The sequence below is a fragment of the Colius striatus genome, chromosome 17 (genome assembly GCF_028858725.1).
Source record: "Colius striatus isolate bColStr4 chromosome 17, bColStr4.1.hap1, whole genome shotgun sequence".
NCBI lineage: Eukaryota > Metazoa > Chordata > Aves > Coliiformes > Coliidae > Colius > Colius striatus.
Window position 1 is genome coordinate 2,721,499 of NC_084775.1, and position 14,578 is coordinate 2,736,076.

At 56.8% G+C, this 14,578-nt stretch overlaps 3 protein-coding genes across 3 annotated transcripts; 1 reads left to right on the forward strand and 2 right to left on the reverse strand.

Moving 5' to 3' along the window:
- Positions 1 to 777: 777 nt before the first annotated feature.
- Positions 778 to 5,231, reverse strand: LOC133627124 (A-kinase anchor protein 1, mitochondrial-like). The gene is made up of 10 exons (XM_062010323.1): positions 5,203 to 5,231; positions 4,993 to 5,077; positions 3,964 to 4,090; positions 3,587 to 3,717; positions 2,607 to 2,784; positions 2,341 to 2,491; positions 1,649 to 1,716; positions 1,297 to 1,370; positions 1,075 to 1,140; positions 778 to 941 (listed from the first exon to the last, which is right to left on the reverse strand). The coding sequence occupies exons 1-10, from the start codon at positions 5,229 to 5,231 to the stop codon at positions 882 to 884; spliced, it is 969 nt and encodes a 322-aa protein (XP_061866307.1). The 3' UTR covers positions 778 to 881.
- Positions 5,232 to 9,124: 3,893 nt separating this feature from the next.
- Positions 9,125 to 9,524, reverse strand: LOC133627054 (scale keratin-like). The gene has a single exon (XM_062010083.1). The coding sequence runs from the start codon at positions 9,488 to 9,490 to the stop codon at positions 9,125 to 9,127; it is 366 nt and encodes a 121-aa protein (XP_061866067.1). The 5' UTR covers positions 9,491 to 9,524.
- Positions 9,525 to 13,001: 3,477 nt separating this feature from the next.
- LOC133627082 (scale keratin-like) lies at positions 13,002 to 13,448 on the forward strand. The gene has a single exon (XM_062010216.1). It carries the CDS (start codon positions 13,036 to 13,038, stop codon positions 13,399 to 13,401), a length of 366 nt encoding a protein of 121 aa, XP_061866200.1. The 5' UTR covers positions 13,002 to 13,035; the 3' UTR covers positions 13,402 to 13,448.
- Positions 13,449 to 14,578: the final 1,130 nt, after the last annotated feature.

Here is a 14,578-nt window from a genome sequence, read left to right on the forward strand (position 1 = left end):
ACGGTTGGAGGTCACAGAGTGCCTCTGCACGCAGTGTCCTCACAAGGACAGAGGCGGCCCCAAGGCTTGAGAGCTCGTGAAGATGCCCTGGCCCTCCAAGGTGACTCACAGGCACACCAGGGTTAATTAAAGCAATGTCAGAGGTGCCCATCACAACCGGAGATACTCCAACAGCAGATTTGTGGAAGAGCAGCTGGATTCACTGGTTATCTTGATGAAGCTGCCTTATTGCAACAGAAGAGAAGCACTGAGAGACCAGCCAGAGAATGATGCTCAATACTCTGAAGCACAAAATGCTGCTTCCCAGGAAGTGCTGTTGGTTTGGTTTAGGGAAGGGCCTCAGAATGTCATTAGCAGGAAGGTAACGCTGGTGGAGTCAGAGGAACATTGTGTTGGGGAATCTGGAGAGAACATCTGCACTAATTCCCTCCATGTAGACACCTACCCAGACTGAAAACAAACCTAACACGAGCTGTCATGAAACAAGAACTTCCCACTGCTCTGCTGCTGCAGGACCCAGCGCCACGGGGCCATGTCCTCGCTCGCTGCCTCTGCCCAGGGGCTGCTCCGCAGACCCCCCACGTCGTGAGGTAACGACAATAAATGGGCTCTGGGCAGTTTATCTGGGCTGCTGTGGCTGTTCCTGCTGCCCAGATGCACCCAAACCAGTCCTCCCTACACAGGACGTTTAGGGCTGAAAAGGATTCCGTCACGTTCCCTTGGCTTCCAGGGTTTTTCTTGGACAATATTAGAGTTGTGGGGTATTTTAATACATTTACAGAGTTGCCAAATGCAGAAAAAGATAAACTACAGTTGGGCTTGGCAGCACGTTTTCCTCAGGCCTTCCTCTGCAGAGGCTTGTGGAGCCATCTGGGACAGTGCTAGGAGTCCAGCCACTGAGCAAATCCTCTTTCCACCAGCATTCTGTTTACCGACAGCGCCTGCAGGGAGGTGAGAACAAAGCACATCAAAACAGCAGCAGGAAACATCAGCAAGTGCCTCATGAACAAGGAAAAGTGCACATCATCCTGGACGCTGGCAGAGCTGCAGCACTGGCTCTGTCCACACACGCACCTTGTCTCCCGCCAAGTTCCACAGCTGAATCAGCGGCAGCCCCGTGGCAGGGTCGTAATTGGTGACCTGAAACACAGGGAAACATCAGCATGGGGCAGTTCTGGTCTGAGCCACGCAGGATGCACACATACACACACACACACGGTGTATGAGGGGCAGGGAGGAGAAGAGCAGCAGTCAGCTCCTCCAGCAACAAGACTCCTGCAGACAACTCTCCTGTACCTTTGCCAGCAGCACTGCACCTCTGGTCATCTCTCTGACAGCAGCATCAGCCTCAGGGGAAAAGCCGTCCTGGCCTGTGGCAAGAAAGAGCAGGAGGAAAGCCAGGCAGTTATTCACAGGCTTCAAAGGCCAGAAGGCACTGCCTCAGGCAGCGTGCAAAACACTGGCTTCTGCTGGAAGCAGCTTAAACCCCTCCATCCACCTACACTCTTGGCAGGGCCCCTACCCCCTGCACCTCTAACACCGTTAGGAAAAAAACCCAAAAAACCAACACAAAAAAGCCTCCAAACCCCAGAAAGCATTTCTAGGCCCTGGCTGACATCCTTCCAGACTCCCTCCAGAGCTCCATTACCTGGAAGTGGCACCACGTTGTCCAGGAAAACTTCTGCTGCTTGGAAAGGTGGCGATAAGAAGTCAGACCTTAAAGAAAAAAAAGGATCACTCAGAAACACAAGCTGGCTTTAAGCTGCCCCTGTCCTCTGGAAGGTGACATTGCTAAGGCAGCTGCCCTAGCAGGAACTCAGTTTCCAACTGACAACACTCCAAAACAAAACGCAAGAGTCTTCTCCCAGCCATCTGGGCAGCAGCAAGGGCTTGTCTCATCAGCAGGCCCACATGCACTGGGCTCCAGGCAAAACCCACCCCTGGAACGCAGGCTGCTTCCCTCCCGCCTTTGGGGCACAACCAAGCATTTAACGGGCTTGTGGAAGGGAACCCTCATCCAACAGCTCTCCCAGCCAAGTGGGCTGGGGCATACAGCATCTCAACTGTCATCTCATCAATGATCTGCGCTTTGGGGCCTCCTCAAGGCCTCCTTTTGCTCAGCTTGCACAGGGAAGCAGCTGAAGCTGCAACTTCCTCTCCCCTTCCCTTCAAGAAAAGCCTTGCAAGAGCTCGCTCTGCTCCCCAGGAGCCCACACCCGCTGCCCAGACCAACCTTGCTACCATTCCCCACCTCAGCTGTGGCAATCTCACAAGCAATTCCAACCATACAATGCCTCTGGTGAGGATCTGGCCACGGGCCAGCAAAGAGGAGCTACAGACCTGATTTGTCGCGGGGTGTCAATCTTCACTCTCTTGTATCCTCCGTAATCCACGTATCTGAGCTCCGCTTCACGCGTCTCTGGGAAGCAGCCGATCACTTGAGCCCGCAGCCATGCCCCGTTCTGGGCCGGAGCCACGCACATCATCCCAACTGCAAAACATCAGGTGTGATGGCTTTGTGTGGAGCTGATTTGGCTGGGGAACAGGGCAGGGGCTGCAGTGCTGCCCCAGAAACAGTTCTTTTCTTCTCTGAAACAGTTACTTGCCTTCCACTGGAGAGCGCAGGGTTGGAGTGTCGGGTTCAGAGTAGCAGGCAAACATCTGCTGGTGGAGCCTCTGCAGGGCACAGAAAGTGGGGGACACGTGCTGCTGCAGAAACATGTGCCCCGCGTCAACTTGGTTCACCACGACCACCGCCACTGGGGCTCCATCCGGCAGGAACAGCTGCCATGGGGAGGAAAGACATTCTCAGGAGTGTTCCCTGCAGCACCAGCTTCATTCACAGCAACTCCCTGTTCCACCAGCGCCTCCTGCCGCCTGCAGCCACGGCTGCCCACAGCCTGCCCCTCTGCTCTTTCACTCCCCAAGGCTGCTTGGATCGGGGCAGAAAGCTGCTCGCTGCCACTCCATGCCGTTCCAAACAAATCAGACGCGGGCTGGGGCCCACCTTGTACACAAAGAGGCTGTTGGCACGCAGCACCTCAGACTTAGTGCCCCGAGAGACCAGGGAGCAGAGTCAGACCTTCTGCAGAGCTCTGCTCCTGCTGCACCATCAATGGAGCACAACTTGCAAGGATTCCCTGCCCACAGGGCTTCCAAACATCAAGGTAAATCTCGGACAGTCCCTGCAAAGACCGTCACAGGGGCCTCACTTGCACTAAAACTTCCCTCTGTTCCCAGCATTTGCCTCAGCATTAGTCCGAAACACAGCCCTCTGGCAGCTACTAGGGACAAAATGAACGCTATCCCAGCCACAACCAGGACACAACCTTCAAGGTCTCTTGCAGCCTCAGTGACATTTCTTAACTCTGGCAGAATGGAAACGGGAGTGGAAGGACAGGTAGAGAAATCTCCTCTGTACCCGCTGCATGAGCTGGAGCTCAGGGAGACACACACAAGCAAAGTGGTTTGAGAGCAGCTGTGGAGCAGCCCCATGGATACAGCCCACTAGAGCAACACACAGCATGGACAGAGCTGACACCAGCCTTCCACCCTGACATCAGCACAGAGGCCGGCTGAGCCTTACCCAGGGAGTCTCAAGGACGGAAGGAAGGGTCGTTGGTGCAGCTGGACACTGAGGGTAGATGTTGGTGAGACGCAGCCGCTTGAAACTCTGGTGAATCAGGCTCAGCACTCTTTCCACTTGGTGTGGGAGGCCTGCAAGACAAAAATGCCACTCCAAATCTGCAGCACAGGTAGGCTGAGGACACCTCCAGCCCTGCCACGGGAAGCAATCCAGCTGCCAGAAGCCTCCTGCGCCGCTGGAACGGCACTGAGCAGAACCCTTTGGTGACAGCACAGGCCCAGCAGAGCCACTGAATCCATTCCAATGCCTTGCCCGTCCAGTGAAGGCCCCCGGGCTGCACAGCAGGCCCTGAGCCAAGAGCCGTTCGTTCCTCTTACCTTCGATGTGACAGACTTCGGAGTCACGGAGATGAGGCAGCTCCCACACACAAACTTTGGCCCCAGACTCTCTCCTCAAGGATTTAATAAACTGTCCTTGTTTGCCGATGAAACGTGTAACTATTGCCTTGAGGGAAGGAACAACAAAGCACGTGTCAGGGAGAGAAGCGGTCACCAAGCAACACTCTTCTCTCTGGCTTGTTTCACCCACTTTCCCAGTTCCCAGAGCTCATCCGGATAGATCCATCTGCATCTCTCTTAGAAATCTAAGACACGATGGGGGAAAACCAGGCTTGGCAACGCTTTCTGTCTCCCTACAGTCAAGCCAAGTCCCATCCTCGCCCAGCCTCCCACCCCTGCCGGGCTGGGTTCTTTAAACAGCACTTTGTTTCGTTCCAATGGGACAGACTAAGTGGCAGCTCCTGAGACCACAAAGGCAGCAGGCAAATTCACAGCAGAGACTGCCAGGCTGCCACGCACATCAGGCTACAGAGTCCCTGGGCAGCTGTGCAGGGTGATGAAGAGGTGTCTGGGCAAGCCCTGTCACAGCTCCTGTCCCACGGGCACGTGCCACCACTTCCTGCCAGGGAGCAGATCCCAGAGCAGAAGGGTTGGGCTCCAGTCCCTGTGGATAACCCAGTACAACAACAAGGGAGCTGCCTGAAGAAAGGCTCCTTCCTGAGCCTGTTGCAATGGTCCATGAAGAGGGCTGTTACGCCTGGGGCTGGGCTCACAGCACCCACCACTCCAGGCAGACGCTGATGCTGCCGGGAGCTGCCGTCTCACGGGACCGGCTGCCAGCCCTCGGCTCTGCTGAGGAGCACAACGGCCCCAGCAATGCTGTGCAGGGCAGCCACGGGGCATTTACATCCACAAAGCAGGGAAGCAGCTCTGAACACAGTCCTAAAAACACATCTCTCTCCCTCTCTCAGCCCAGAGGCAGCTCTCTAAAGACACAGGCACGGCAGCTCCCCAGAACGGGCTGTGGAGGGCAGCGCAGGAGGCACGAGCAGGCCAGCGACCGCTTACCTTTGGCACCTGTATTTCCCAGACAACGACGGACCGCCTGGGCTTTCTCTTTAGGGCACAGTCCTGGCCAGTCACCGTCTCAAACCTCAACCAAGTGCTCACTTTTGCCCTCAGAACTCTACTTTTGCCCTCAAGCCTCCACCAAACACCCACTTTTGCCCTCAGAACTCCATTTTTTCCCTCAAGACTCCACCAAAACCTCACTTTTACCTCAAAACTCTACCAGAGTTTTCCAACATTTTCCCTCAAGACTCCACCAAAACCCAACTTTTTTCCCTCAAAACCCAACATTCTCCCTCAAAACTCCACCAAAATCCCACCTTTGCCCTCAACACTCCAGTTATTCCCTCAAGACTGCACCAAAACCTCAAAACTCTATCAAAACCCAACTTTTTTCCACCAAAACCTCACTTTTCCCCTCAAAACTCTACCAAAATCAAACACGAGCAGGCCAGCGACTGCTTACCTTTGGCACCTGTATTTCCCAGACAACGACGGACCGCCTGGGCTTTCTCTTTAGGGCACAGTCCTGGCCAGTCACCGTCTCCTTGACAGGACTGCCAGGCTCCAGCAAGTCCGTGCTGCCCATGTCGGAACCTGCAAGACAGGCAGAGCTGCACATGTAGCTGCACAGGAGAGCTCAGCGTGCACCTTGTGCTGCAGCCGCACGCGAGAGCATTGATGTGAACACGTTCTGGAGCCGGCTTACACGGCCGCTCCGGACATTTCTGCAGGAGCGCCGGCCCAGCCCTTACCTGCCGCGGCATCCGCGTCGCTGGCCGCCGCCGGCAGCCCCGCAGCATCCCTGCCGGCAGCCGTGTGCTCCGCGGCCGCCGCCGCCTCCGGCAGCCCCCGCTCAGGGGCAGCGGCGCCGGCCGCCTCCGGAGGGGCATCAGCCGGGGCGGCGGCAGCCGGGCGGAGCCCAGCGGGCACGTCCCGCGCGGCACCCGGCAGCGCTGCCTCGCTGCGCACACGGCGCTGCGCCCGACGGGCTGCGGCGCGGCCGGGAGCGGCGGCGGGGAAGGGGCCGCGTGTGGCACGGCCGGCAACGGCCCCGCTCGTGGCCCGGGGCTCTGCCTGCGGGGACGGCGGCAGCGCGGCAGCGCTCTGGGCACCGCCCGGCTCCTGCCCGGCTCCCACACGCGCCGCTGTCGGGGCCGGCGCCGCTGACGGCCGCTGCTCCGGCTCCACGCCCGAGCCTGAGGCCTGGCTGGGGCTCGCTGCGGCACTGCCGGCACCCGCTGTGCTCTGGGGAAGCGAACGGACGGCAGCAGCAGCGGGGTCACAGGCGTCTGGCCAGGGCCGGGATTCCTTCTCCGTCCTTTTCTGCTGTGCCGCTTCCTCTCCAGCTCTGGCCTGCTGTTTTCGGTAGCGATAGAGCCACCAGCAGCCCAGCAGTGCCAGCACTCCGGGCAGGGCGTAGGGGATCACGCTGCTGAAGTGCAGAGCCATGGCCCACGGCCTCAGCAGCCTCTGGCAGGAGAACCAGAAAGCATGGTCAAATACTCCCAGGGAAGGCAACAGCAATACCGTGAGCTATTTCTATGAGCAGTTTCCAGCTGCTCCTTTCAGTCACGTCTCTGCTCTATCGTCTCTGTCCCCAAACCCTCGTCTTTGGGCCCAAAGTCTTCTTTTTTCCTCCCAAGGCCTCGTTGTGGGGCCAATCAGAATTCACACGTAGCAACAGTACCCATAGCCCTGGCCAGCACAGAGAGGTCTAGGAGCTCAGCCTAGAGATGGAGCGGTGCAGAGCAGCCTCTATTGTCATCCCTATCTACATATTTCTCCCTGTCCTGAAAGACAGGTCATCCTTACCTTTGGAAGAGGATGGAAGTTGAGGAGAAGCGGACAGCCAACGAGAAATAGTTGGAAGGAAGCGGGAACCAAGGAGCAAGGGAAGGAGTCGAGCTCTCGCCAGGGCAGCTCAGCTCAAGTGCTCTGACACAGCCCAGGCCCTGGCTAAGTAAGCTTCTGGAACACCCCTCTTTGTGACATCAGCACTGTCCACAGTTCTCCCTCTCCATTGGCAACGGCCCCCTGCGCTCCCCCTCCTCTGCTGCACCCCACTGCATTTGATGTTCAAGAGTCATAGAGTCATAGAATGGTTCCAGCTCGAAGAGCCCTTTAAGCCCATGGAGCCCTTTAAGCCTCTGTCCCAGCCCAATCACCCAGCAGCCCATTGCCCTCAGTGCATCACCCACCGGGCTCTGAGACCCCTCCAGGGACGGTGACTCCAGCAGCTCCCTGGGCAGCCCCTTCCAATGCCTGACAGCCCTGGCAGCAAAGACATTCCTCCTCACATCCAGCCTGAACCGCCCCTGGTGACACTTGAGGCCATTTCCTCTGCTTCTGTTGCCTGTCACTGGGCAGAACAGACCGACCCCCACCTCGCTGCAGCTTCCTTTCAGGTAGCTGTAGAGAGTGAGAAGGTTTCCCCTGAGCCTTCTTTTCTCCAGGCTCAACAGCCCCAGATCCCTCAGCCCTTCCTCAGCTTAGACGTGCTCCAAATCCTTTCCTAGCTTGGCAGTAGCCTCAGGAACCTCTCCAGCACCTCAGTGTCCTTGTAGAGAGGGGCCCAGACCTGGACGCTGTATTGGAGGTGCAGCCTCACCAAAGCAGGGCAATGATCAGCTCCCTGCTCCTGCTGACAACACTGTTCCTGATCCAGGCCAGGGTGCCCTTGGCCTTCTTGCCCACCTGGGCACGCTGCTGCCTCGTGTTCAACCAGCACTCCCGGGTCTCTCTCTGCCTGGCAGCCACTCCTCCCCAAGCCTGTAGCACTGGGGAAACACACCCAGAAACTTTTAAACTGGTGTGCATGGCTGAGAGACGTGAAAGAACGTTTGCGAGGTTTGGAGGTCGTGGCCAGGAGGGACTCGGTCTCTTCTTCCAAATAACCAGTCCCAGGACAAGTAACTGTAGTCACGGGGTGCAACATGTGGCACAATGACCTCGGCGGCCTGGAAATTCAACTCATATTAAAACTTACATCAAGAATCAGCGTTGTTCACAAACTAAGGACAGGTACAACACGGAAGGGCTCTCAGGAGGTGACGCAGCTGTCGCAGGGATGGCCCCAGATCCCACCCCTGTGGAACCCCACTGGCCACAGGCCTCACACTCGATTCTGTGCCTTGCTGTTGGCCAGAGCCCAGCTGGGGCCAGCGTTGTGCCTCACGAGCTGTGCTGGGATCTGCCCACAGGTTGGGGGAGAGGGCTCAGCACCGGGGGGAGTCTCCTTCCCGGGCTGCAGGAGACGAGCTGGGAAGATGGTGTGAGCAGGGCTCTCGTTGCTCCTCTTGCCCCTTGGCTGGAGGATTTCTTCTGAGGGTGTGTTGCCTCTCCTGGGCTTCTCCACCTTTTCAAGTAATATTTTTAGGGAGGATTGCCAAATCTTTTGTAGATTGATGCATTGGTTGGGGTCAGGTAGTCCCAGCCATGAAAGCTGCTTTCCGTGGGACCTTGGGCTGTTTAGTCTAGAAAAGAGGAGACTGTAGGGGGAATCTCATTAATGACTGTTGGGTGTCAGGAGGTTGGGGCAGCACTTTTTCTGTTGTATTCAGTGACAGGACACGGGGTGATGGAAAGAAGCTGGAACAAGAAATGTTCCATTTAAACCCAAGATAAAACTCTTTGAGTGTTGAGGTGAGGGAGCCCAGTCCCAGGCTGCCCAGGGAGCTGAGAGAAGCCCCAGTCCTGGAATCATTGTGGAGCTGAGGTGCTGAGGGCCATGGGTTAGCGGTGGGCTTGGCAGGGTGAGGGGAGGAGTTGGAATAAATGTTCTTAAAGAACGTTTCCAGCTAAAAAGATCCTCTCATTCCATGGTGCTAAAAGACAAAGCAGAGAGGCAAGAGTTGGCTGCAGTTGGTTTTATTGCAGTACAGGAAAAGATCCAGTGCAGAAAGACAGGGAAGGCAGAGACATTCCCTTTGTCCCCACAGCTCTCAGGAGAGGGGTTCCCTCAGGCTTCTGCCCCGTGGCAGCCGTTGCAGAGCCAGGCCAGTGCCCGGTGGGATGCTGGTGGAGGGGCACAGCGGAGCAGGAGGAGAGGAGTGGCCATGGGGAGAGGGGCAGGAGAGGAGGAGGGAGAGCAGGCGAGAGGCAGAGGTGTGTGAGGGTCCTTGGGCTGGGTCTAGCAGGGCCCGCAGGTGTCCCAGAGCTTCTTGCTGTAGCGGGGCACGGCGCAAGGGCTGCAGGCGGGAGCAGCGTAGGCTCTGCCAAAGGTGCAGAGGCCCCCCGAGCCCAGCGTGGCCCCGGCGCCGTAGAGGCCCCCCAGCCCCAGGGAGCCCCCAAAGGCGGGTGCTCCGGAGGAGCCCACCACGGCTTGCTGCGGGAAGGAGCTGAGGATGGGGCCGGGGAAGGTGACGACGACGGGGGGCGGCTGGATGAAGGCCGTGGAGTCGGGGCACTGCCGGGCGCACAGCTCGTTGCAGCTCTCAGCGATGGGCTGGGGCACGGCCACGCTGGCCTTTGGTGGGCACAGCTCGGAGCAAGACATCTTGGCACGGGCTGGCACGGGCTCTGCAAGAGGACAGAGACTGAGAGAGAGCAGCAGAGCGGAGCACCCGAGGCAGAGGGGCCCGGGCTGGAAATGGGCAGCAGCAGGAGAAGCGCTCGCAGCCTTACCCTGTTCCCAGAGGAGAAGGCACCAGAGCAGGGCTTGGCAGAGCCTGGCACAGGCAGAGCTCTTATAGCAGCCCCAGCATTGCTCAGCCTGGCCTGGGCCAATCTGCAGAGACGGCACTCCCTCCCTCCTGCCAGGCAGGACAGTCCAGGGCTGTTTGTCTCCTGCCCCTCCCTGTGACAGCATCCCCTGGCCACACCAGCTTCTCCCCCTGCCCAGCCTGTGCTGCTGCTGTCTCAGCTAAAGGGCAGCAGCAGCTCTAGGCTGGGGGCAGTGCCCAGGAGCTGAGGGCCATGCTGTTCCCCATCCTTGCTGAGTGTTTGGGCTGTTAGAAATGTGCCTTTTAGCTAGGGAGAAGCCACTTGTTTATGTATTTTAAAATCCTGGGACTAAGCTTTCTATAGAACAAAATGAGTGGCCGTTCTCCCTCACAAGTTGTTGGGAAAACAAAGCTGTGGACACTCTTCTCCCCCAAGATACCTGCTGTGAACTCTACAAATCTGCAGGTGTGGAAGCTGAAGGAAACCTACCCCTGTCACAAGCCTGGTTCCTCCTGTTCAAAGTATGCAGGAAAAATTCCCCTTCTTATGCAGGAAGGAAAGCTGTTAGAGCTTCACCAAGGCAAATAGGTGGTACTCGTGCCCCTCTGTTGCCACCTTTGAGAGATGCTCTGGGACTTTTCCTGTACTGACCCTCACTAGCTATGTGTTCTCTTTGACAGAGGAGTTTGCACTCAAGCCCCGTGCTACTGCATTATCATGGAGTACTGTGCACACGGGCAGCTCTACGAAGTCCTGAGAGCAGGGCGGAAAGTCACCCCGCGGCTGCTCGTGGATTGGTCCACGGGGATTGCAAGTGGGATGAATTATCTGCACCTTCACAAAATCATCCATCGAGACCTCAAGTCACCAAAGTGAGTCTCTAGCTACATACAACCTAGTTGTGGTTGTCCTTTTCTTTTCTGGAGATATAGTTTAAAGGTCAAGTCCAAAGCCCTGTTGCTTTTTTCTGTGTTGGCTCAAATGAGAATGAAACTAATGAAACCTATTGCCAACCCCCTCCTGTGCTGCAGTTTAACAGGACTGGAAATTTTACCAATGTCTTACATGATAAATAGCTGTCAGGAAATATTTTTAATGATTTTATGGTGTCTGGCCCTTTTTGAAAGTGGGATATTCTGTTGCTGTTTTCATTTTCCTTTCTCATTTGTTCTTTTGTTATTCCTCTGGTTTTCTGGAATACATCTTCCTCTGTTGCTTTCTGACTTAGAATTATCTGGCTCCTTATGTTCTTATTCCCTAGAGATGTTTATGTTCTTATTCCCTAGAGGTTTATCACTCCTTTAGCCTCTAACATGACTGTGGCAGTGTGTTAAGATAATACTTTCAGATGGTTTACAGTGCAGTTTGAGGTTCAGCTCTACTAAAATCCCCAGATATGGTGAATCTCCAGTGACTTGTTAATTTGCAATTCTATCAGGATGGATTTTTTTTGACTTGTAGCAGTTAGAGGCACAAAACACAACCACTCCAAAGAGAGGGAATACTTTCACTGGTGAAAATGGATGATGTGTTTTCTTGTACTGCAGTTGTGAAGAGCGTGGCCTCATCAACTGTTGCTGTTGATTAAGAAGGGATTTACTCCCAGTTGTTGTGGTACAAGACAGATTGCAAAATGCTGATTTGTTTGTGGTTTGTTTTGTTTTTTCCTCCCCCTCCAGTGTTTTAGTTACACACACAGATGCAGTAAAGATTTCAGATTTTGGTACATCTAAAGAACTGAGTGATAAAAGTACCAAAATGTCCTTTGCTGGAACTGTGGCTTGGATGGCCCCTGAGGTGATACGCAACGAGCCTGTCTCTGAGAAGGTGGATATCTGGTGAGTAGTTACTGATGTTTGATTGTCTTCACCTTCTGTTTAGCTGCTTGGTTTCCCAGCACTTACGTGGGATACCTGTGTAAAGGCTGTGTGCTGAGATTGGAAGGTGCCTAGTAAGACTCAGTGCAGGCTGTCTGTACCTTGCAGAGTCGTAAGGAAGCAAATGCAACAGTTCTTTCCTGTGTCATTATCCAGGTCAGGACCTTCTTCCAGTTCTAGTGCACAGGGGCCCCCTCGGCAGCTTCAGCAGAATGGGTATTTTTCACCAGCTTTCTACTCTCCTCAAGGCCACGTTTGAGCTGTAGGGAGGCCTGTACTCTGCTAGCTTGAAGGATCCAACCACCTTTTGCTTTCTACGTATTGGACTTGGCTGTTACTTGTACAACCACAGGGTTACAGTTGAGTGAATCTAACCCTGGATCAAAGAGGGAGGAAACCAGCACACATTGTAAGAGTTTTTCTGTCCCATGTGAAATGTGTTCTGTGCCCAAAGGAACATGAGGAGAGGTTTGAATCTCCATGACACTGAGGAATTCTTGAGAGGGGACTCAGCCTTGGAGCTCCTTTGGGATGCCTCTTAACAGGTTTCAGGGTCCTCAAGGGATCTGCATCTCTGTTTCAGCCTTGTTATTTCTGCATATTAAATGTCAGGAGCCAAGAGAAACACCCTTCTCCCTGCTTTTGCAGCTAGGATGAATTTTCCTTCTAGTGGGTTTTTTTTAGCTTCAAATGCTGCCACTTCCCCTAGGCAGCATGTCAGTGCCATGGGTAGTTGAGGGGAGTCAGGCAGCAGCCTGCTGCTTGTCTTCTAGCTAAGACCTGGTTCATGACATTAAGTCAAGATTTCCTGTAGGGAAAGGGAAAAATCTCGTAACCTGCTGTCTGCGCCAGGCTCTGCAGGGAGGATGAGCCTACGCCCAGTGCCCAAAGGGCCAACACAGCCAGGGTGCTGGGCAGCTGGAGCTCTGTCTGAAGGCACAAGCTCAAGCAGCCATGGCTGGGTTGGCCCTTTGGGCACTGGGCGCAGGCTCATCCTCCCTGCACAGCCTGGCTGCAGGCACAGGGCAGAGCTGTCTTCCCAGGGCACAGCCCAAACACTCAGCAAGGATGGGGAACAGCATAGCCCTCAGCTCCTGGGCACTGCCCCCAGCCTAGAGCTGCTGCTGCCCTTTAGCTGAGACAGCAGTAGCACAGGCTGGGCAGGGGGAGAAGCTGGTGTGGCCAGGGGATGCTGCCATAGGGAGGGGCAGGAGACAAACAGCCCTGGACTGTCCTGCCTGGCAGGAGGGAGGGAGTGCCGTCTCTGCAGATTGGCCCAGGCCAGGCTGAGCAATGCTGGGGCTGCTATAAGAGCTCTGCCTGTGCCAGGCTCTGCCAAGCCCTGCTCTGGTGCCTTCTCCTCTGGGAACAGGGTAAGGCTGCGAGCGCTTCTCCTCCTGCTGCCCATTTCCAGCCCAGGCCCCTCTGCCTCGGGTGCTCCCCTCTGCTGCTCTCTCTCAGTCTCTGTCCTCTTGCAGAGCCCGTGCCAGCCCGTGCCAAGATGTCTTGCTCCGAGCTGTGCCCACCAAAGGCCAGCGTGGCCGTGCCCCAGCCCATCGCTGAGAGCTGCAACGAGCTGTGCGCCCGGCAGTGCCCCGACTCCACGGCCTTCATCCAGCCGCCCCCCGTCGTCGTCACCTTCCCCGGCCCCATCCTCAGCTCCTTCCCGCAGCAAGCCGTGGTGGGCTCCTCCGGAGCACCCGCCTTTGGGGGCTCCCTGGGGCTGGGGGGCCTCTACGGCGCCGGGGCCACGCTGGGCTCGGGGGGCCTCTGCACCTTTGGCAGAGCCTACGCTGCTCCCGCCTGCAGCCCTTGCGCCGTGCCCCGCTACAGCAAGAAGCTCTGGGACACCTGCGGGCCCTGCTAGACCCAGCCCAAGGACCCTCACACACCTCGGCCTCTCGCCTGCTCTCCCTCCTCCTAACCTGCCCCTCTCCCCATGGCCACTCCTCTCCTCCTGCCCCGCTGTGCCCCTCCACCAGCATCCCACCGGGCACTGGCCTGGCTCTGCAACGGCTGCCACGGGGCAGAAGCCTGAGGGAACCCCTCTCCTGAGAGCTGTGGAGACAAAGGGAATGTCTCTGCCTTCCCTGTCTCTCTCCAGTGGATCTTTTCCTGTACTTCAATAAAAAAATGCTGTAGCCAACTCTTGCCTCTCTGTGCCTTGTCTTTGAGAATGATGGAATGAGAGGATCTGTTTGGCTGTAAGAGCTCTTTAAGATCCTCCAGGCCAACCACTGTCCACACACTGCACAGCCACCAGTGCACCAGCTCCCTCAGCACCTCAGCTGCATGGCTTTGCAATATCTCCAGGGCTGGGACTCTCTCACCTCCCTGGGCAGCCTGGGACAGTGTCCAACAACCCTCTCGGGGAAAATGTCTTCCTCAGCTCCAGCCTAAACCCTGCCTTTCTGCAACCTCAGGCAGTTTCCTCCTTTGCTCTCACTTGTGACTTTGGAGAAGAGACCGACCTGCAGCTGTCCACAACCTCCTTTCAGGTAGCTCTAGAGACTGATGATGTCTCTCCTGTGCCTCCTCTCTAGGCCAAACACCTCCAGCTGAGCAGGTGGTCTGCTGAGCCCAGACTCAAGAAGCCAGGGCGCAGCTGAGAGAGATTCAGTGATCGCTGAGCAGACGCGCCCCAAAACTCCCCCTTTCGCCCGGCAGCCCCGGCTCAGCCTCCCAGCCCGCGCCTCCCCCGCCGTCCCAGCTGCATCCCGTCTGTGTAGATGCACTTGCTTCTGCCCCTGTCCGTGCTGCAGCCTCTCCCCGCTGCCCATCGCCGTGAACGGACGCGCAGCCCCTCCTGCAAACAGCCGCCTTTCCTTCCCCGCAGCCTGGCCGGCGGGGCGCAGGGGGGCAGCGAGGCCGCCCCAGCCCCGGGCTCTGCTCCCCGCCCGCCGCCGGGGACAATCGCTGAGCCGAGCGGCAGCCGGGGAGCTGGGGCGCGTTCCGCCTGCGCTGCCCCCATCGCTTCTGCTCGGCCCAGGCCGGCGCCGGGCTGCCCGACATCTGCATGGCAGAGCCCAGAGCCGAGCCCGAGC

Bases quoted from the DNA above. Each gene is read 5' to 3' on its own strand.
- LOC133627082 (XM_062010216.1), top strand. From the start codon at position 13,036: ATGTCTTGCTCCGAGCTGTGCCCACCAAAGGCCAGCGTGGCCGTGCCC.
- LOC133627124 (XM_062010323.1), bottom strand. From the start codon at position 5,231: ATGTTGGAAAACTCTGGTAGAGTTTTGAG. The intron at 1,371-1,648 runs GTAATGGAGCTC...TTCTTGCCACAG, and splicing joins CAACGTGGTGCCACTTCCAG to GCCAGGACGGCTTTTCCCCT. The intron at 942-1,074 runs GTGCGTGTGTGG...ACCTCCCTGCAG, and splicing joins GGAACTTGGCGGGAGACAAG to GCGCTGTCGGTAAACAGAAT.
- LOC133627054 (XM_062010083.1), bottom strand. From the start codon at position 9,490: ATGTCTTGCTCCGAGCTGTGCCCACCAAAGGCCAGCGTGGCCGTGCCC.